The 5,637-nt window shown below is 49.7% G+C and overlaps 1 protein-coding gene across 1 annotated transcript in view; it reads left to right on the top strand.

The window, feature by feature from the left end:
- The window catches only part of PRKCG (protein kinase C gamma), a 29,353-nt gene that overhangs the window by 1,740 nt on the left and 21,976 nt on the right, over positions 1-5,637 (top strand). The window contains exon 3 of the mRNA XM_021706909.1: positions 650-732. Within this exon, the coding sequence (XP_021562584.1) occupies positions 650-732 (83 nt within the window). The remainder of the gene's footprint in view (positions 1-649; positions 733-5,637) is intronic.

The raw sequence follows: 5,637 nt of genomic DNA, 5'->3' as shown, positions 1-5,637 counted from the left end.
TGGGGGGCGGGAGAGGGGGGCGAGTCCTTAAGCACCAGCTGCCACTGCTGAGAGCAGTGAGTCAGGGTGGGGGGCGGGCCGGCAGCGGCGCCCCCAGACTCACTTGGGCCCAAGTTTCCGCTTCTCCCTCTGTGTCTGAGGATATTTCTGTGTCTTCTCTTTGAATCCGTCTGCCTCTCTCCTTCTTATCCCTGTCTTTGGGCCTGTGTCTGTTTGTCAATGAGATCTGGCTTCTCCTCCTCGGGCTGCCGTGAGCTGTGTGTGTGCTGGGGGCTCTGAGCTGTTGTCTCTCTGAGATTCTCTGAGTCTCTGCCTTTCTTTGAGTCCATCTCTTGGGGTTCTGTCTCCTGTCTCTCTCTGTACCCCTCTCTCTCTGTATCTCTGTCTGTGTCTTTCTTTGAGTCCATCTCTTGCATTTCTGTCTTCTGTCTCTCTCTCTCTCTCTCTCTCTCTCTCTCTGTCTCTGTGTCTCTCTCTCTCTGTTCTGTCTTTCTCTCTCTCTTTGACTCTCCTTTCTGGTTGAGATCCCTCTCTTTCTGATTTTCTCTCTGAGTCCTCCTCTACCTTTCTAGCTCAATGTCTGTTGGGGGGTCTCTCCCCAGATTGATGTGTGTCTCTCTGTCTGTGTCTCTATAATTTCCATCTTCAGTCTGCAGCTTTGTGGTTCATCGGCGATGCCACGAATTTGTGACCTTCGAGTGTCCAGGCGCTGGGAAGGGCCCCCAGACAGACGTGAGTGCCTGGACACCTGGTTCTCCTCGGGCCGCGCCCCCGCCCTCACCCCCTCGGCGTCCGTCCCAATTTCTCCTGCTATTTTTAAGGCTGGGAGGGGAGGGGGGCTGGAGAGATAGGGGGAGCTATCTGGCCCAGATTCCTTGCCCTTGGCCTGGAAAGGGGGAATGCGAGGGGGACTGATAGGCTGGGGACACAGGTGGGGACAGAGAGGAGGCAGGGGTGAGGGGACCAAAGGTGCACTCTGCAGGGAGTGGGCTGTGATCCAAGGGTGAAGAGATTTAATAACTGGAGAGCTGAGGGACACACAGAGAATTATTAATGCATGTGCCGAGATCTCAAGTTAAGACAGAGAGAGAATCTCAGAGAGAGGAACAGAGACAGAAAAAGACAGAGACCCAGGAGAGACTGAGGCAAAGGCAGAGAGATGAACAGGGAAAGCAACACAGTGAGAAAGACAGGAGAGGCCGGGTGCCAGTACTCATGCCTGCAATCCCAGCACTTTGGGAGGTCGAGGCAGGAGGATCACTTGAGGCCAGGATTTCAAGACCAGCCTGGGCAATATAGTGAGGACCCATCTCTACTTTAAGAAGAGAAAAAAGTCCAAGCATGGTGGCTCATGCCTGCAATCCCAGTACTTTAGGTGGCTGAGGTGGGAGGATTGCTTGAAGCCAGGAGTTTAAAACCAGCCTGGGTAACATTGTGAGACCTCATCTCTACAAAAATGCAAAGATACTTGGGCATGGCAGTGCACACCTGAAGTCCTACCTACCCAGGAGACTGAGATGGAAGGTTTTATTGAGCCCAGGAGGTTGAGACCATTGAGCTGGGATTGTGCCACTGCACTCCAGCCTGGGCAACAGAGACCCTGACTCATAAGAGAGAAAGAAACAGGGTAATTCGGAGACACTGAGAGTGACAGAGAAACTGAGAGACAGAGATGCAGATAACTGGACAGAGAGGCAGAAACAGGAAATAGTGGCCACAGCTTAAGAGATGTCGAGAGGGGGCCCAGAGAGGTCCTGCCACGCACACACACACACGTGTGTGCTTGTACAGATGCCCCGTGTAATCATACATGTGTACACACAGCCTCTCCCACCCCATCCCTCTCTCCATATCAGGTGCTCACAAGAACAGGGGGCCCTGGCTGCCTATCCTTGTTCCCTCCTGCACTGCTTTCTCTGAGCCTCAGTTTCCTCCTCTATGAAATGAGCTGATCATCTAGCACTGACCACCAGAAGTGCCCATGGCAATGGAAGCATTCCCCTATGCCCACTGTCCAGTCAGAGCCTCTGGCCATACAGAGATACTAAGCACCCAAAATAGAGTGGCTGCATGGAAAACAGAAGTCTGAATTCTGTGTCATTTGAAATTATGTCAGTTTAAATGGCCACATGTGGTTAGCAGCTGCCAAATGGGACAGCACACATCTAGACAGACTTGGTTTTGTGTTTTGTGTGTGTGGTTGTTTGTTTGTTTGTTTGTTTTGAGTCAGAGTCTCACTCTTTCACCCAGGCTGGAGTACGGTGGCACACTCACGGCTCACTACAACCTCAACCTGTTGAGCTCAGGCGATCCTCTTGCCTCAGCCTCCCAGTAGCTGGGACTACAGGCACGTGCCACCACACCCAGCTAATTTTTTGATGTGTTGGAGAGATTGGGGTCTTGCCAAGTTGTTCAGGCTGGTCTTGAACTCCTGAGCCTAAGCAGTCCTTCTGCCTCTGCCTCCCAAAGTGCTGGGATCATGGGTGTGAGCCACCACACCCAGTAACAGGCTTGTTGTAACAGTTCAGTGAAGTCAAGTGGGTTGAGAGTTTTGGTTTAGCACAAGGTTGGAGACTGTTTTATGATGTGCGGATGGAAAAAGAGGCAGAGAGAGAGAGAGAGAGAGAGAGAGAGAAAGAGAGAGCAAGAGAGACAGAGAGAGATTCACAGAAGTCCATGGGGCATGTTGCCAGCTTCTCAGTTGAAGTCTACCTGCAGCGACTTTGTAGAACACATATTGAGCACCGCTGTCTACCTGCACCCACATGTCATCCACCACCCCAACTTTGATCTACCCAGTGCTTTCTGCGTGCTCTCGCCCAGTGTCCTGTGTGTAGTATGGATTGGATATAAGCCTGGGATAGGTGTTTTTCCTGTTCCTGTTGAGCAGAAACTTTGGAGCCAAAAGACCTGGGCTTGAATCTCAGCTCCACCACTGCCAGGTTCTGTGATCTTTCTGGACATCATTTACCTTTCTAGACTTCTTGAGTTCCTCATCTGTAACGCTGGGTGATAACTGCGCCCACCTATAGGATTGTATGAGGATTCAATGAGTCAGACACTTAGAATGGCATTAGCACATTATTAATGCAAAAGCCAATATAATAATAGTAATACTTATAATAATAATAATTATTATTATTATTTTGAATTGGAGTCTCACTTGTTGCCCAGGTTGGAGTGTAGGGGCATGCTCATGGCCACCACAGCCTCAACCTACTGGGCTCAGGTGCTCCTTCCATGTCAGCCTTCCAAGTAGCTGGAACTACAGATGCACACCACCATGCCCAGCTAGATTTTATTATTTAGTGTAGAGACGAGGTCTCACCATGTTGCCCAGGCTGGTCTCTAACCCCTGGGCTCAGGCAATCCTCTCACCCTAGCCTCCCAAAGAGCTGGGACTACAGGCTGAGCCACCGCGCCTGGCCCCAAAATATTATTTATTACTGTTAAAACTATTATTATTGGGCCTGGCATGGTAGCTCATGCCTGTAATTCCAGCATTTGAGGAGGCTGGGGTGGGAGGATTGTTTGAGGCCAGACCCCATCTCTACAAAAATCAAAAAATAGGCTGGGCATGGTGGATCTTGCCTATAATCACAGCATTTTGGGAGGCCAAGGTGAGGGGATTGCCTGAGCCCCTGGGTTTGAGACCAGGCTGGGCAACTTGGCAAGACCTCATCTCTACAATAAATCAAAAAATTAACCAGGCATGGTGGCGCGTCCCTGTAGTTCCAGCTACTTGGAAGACTGAGGTGGAAGGATCGCCTGAGCCCAGAAGGTCAAGGCTGCAGTGGCCGGGAGCATGCCACTGCCCTCCAGCCTGGGTGACAGAGTGAGACTCCAACTCAAAAGCAAAAACCAAAATCAAGAAATTAGCAGCCTGGGCATGGTGGCACGTGAGGCTGAGGTGGAGGCTGTGGTGAGCCATGATTGTGCCACATCCCCCCAGCCTGGGTGACAAGTGAGACTCTGGCTCAGGGGGAAAATAAAAAAAAGATTTAGACTCTGATCTATGTGGCCAAAGCCTCAGTGCTGCCTCCTTTTTAAATAGTGTCTCTGACTTTGAGAATAATAACAACAGCCTCTGTGGACGACTTGCGTGCCAGGCTCCCTGCAGAGGGCCATCACACACAGAATCTTATTTAGTGCGGCAGGAACCCTTTGAGTTAGGGTCAGCTGCAGATCTTCAGAGGCTCAGTGCATTGAAAGGGATCCTGGCAACTGTCAGCACCCTCCCTCACCCAAATATGTATTCAAAATAGAAACCCCACTGAAATAAAGTCCAAGGATGTCCTAAATTTTCATCCTATGACAAAGCTTTCCATGCATTCTTAGAAAAAGGCAACTGCCAACCAGGCACAGTGGCTCACGCCTGGAATCCCAACACTTTGGGAGGCTGAAGCAGGAGGATTGCTTGAACCAAGCAGTTTGAGCAACATAGCATGATCTCGTCTTTACAAAAAATAAAATAAAATAAATTAGCGGTGCATGGCAGTGCGTGCCTGTAGTCCCAGCTATTCAGGAGGCTGAGGCAAGAGGATCACTTGAGTTCAGATCGAGGCTGCAGTGAGCTGTGATCATGCCATCGCACTTCAGCCTGGGTGAAAGAATGAGACCCTGACTAAAAAATTTAAAGAAAAGAAAAGGCAGCCGGGCTCGGTGGCTCAGCTTGTATTCCCGCGCCTTTGGGAGGCTGAGGTGAGTGGATTGCCTGAGCCCGCGGGTTCGAGACCTGCCTGGGCAGCGAGACCTCGTCTCTACAATAAATCAAAAAAAAAAAAAAAAAAAAATCAGCCGGGCGTGGTAGCGCATGCCTGTAATTCCGGCTACTTGGAAGGCTGGGGCGGAAGGATCGCCAGAGCCCAGCAGGTCGAGGCTGCGGTGGCCGGAAGCGACCACTGCACTCCAGTCTGGGTGCAGAGTGAGACTCCAACTCAAAAAAAGAAAAGAAAAGAAAAAGCAAATATTCAATTATTTAGCACTCAGACAACCTGGGGTTGGGGGTGGCTGGAGGAAGAGCTGCTTTGCTAATGTCCTAAATTCATGCTTACTTGCACTTTGGAAGTTTAGCATTGCTTCAAGATATAGATTGTTTATTTACGCTTGATAGAGGAGGACGCTGAGGTTAAAAATTGAGAACGAATTTGCCTAGAGTCATACAGCTGGAGAGTGGTTAGCTCTTATTTAAAATTCAGGGCTGGCCTGGCTCGGTGGCTCAAACCTGTAATCCCAGCACTTTGGGAGGCAGAGATGAGAGGATTGCTTGAACCCAGGGGTTTGAGACTAGCCCTGGCAACTTGGTGATACCTCGTCTCTATAATAAATTAAAAAAAAAATTAGCTGAGCATGATGGCCTGTGCCTGTAGTTCTGGCTACTTGGAAGGGTGAGGTGAAAGGATCACCTGAGCTCAGTGGGTCGATGCTGGGGTGGCCATGAGCGTGCCACTGCACTCCAGCCTGGGCAAGTGACTCAAAAAAAAAATAAAATAAAATAAAATTTAGGGCTATGTGACAATTGCAATAAAATCACTAATAACAAGCACAGCAATAATAACAGCAGTAAGCTTAACAGGATTGAGCACATCTAGTGCGATAGGCCCAGCTGTGGAATTTTTTTTTTTTTTTTTTTTTTTT

The sequence above is a fragment of the Carlito syrichta genome, unplaced genomic scaffold (genome assembly GCF_000164805.1).
Source record: "Carlito syrichta isolate Samal-C Ts95f unplaced genomic scaffold, Tarsius_syrichta-2.0.1 Scaffold316208, whole genome shotgun sequence".
In the NCBI taxonomy this organism is placed as follows: Eukaryota; Metazoa; Chordata; class Mammalia; order Primates; family Tarsiidae; genus Carlito; species Carlito syrichta.
The sequence above is the reverse complement of the archived record's forward strand: the minus strand, read 5'-3'. Positions and strand labels throughout refer to the sequence as shown.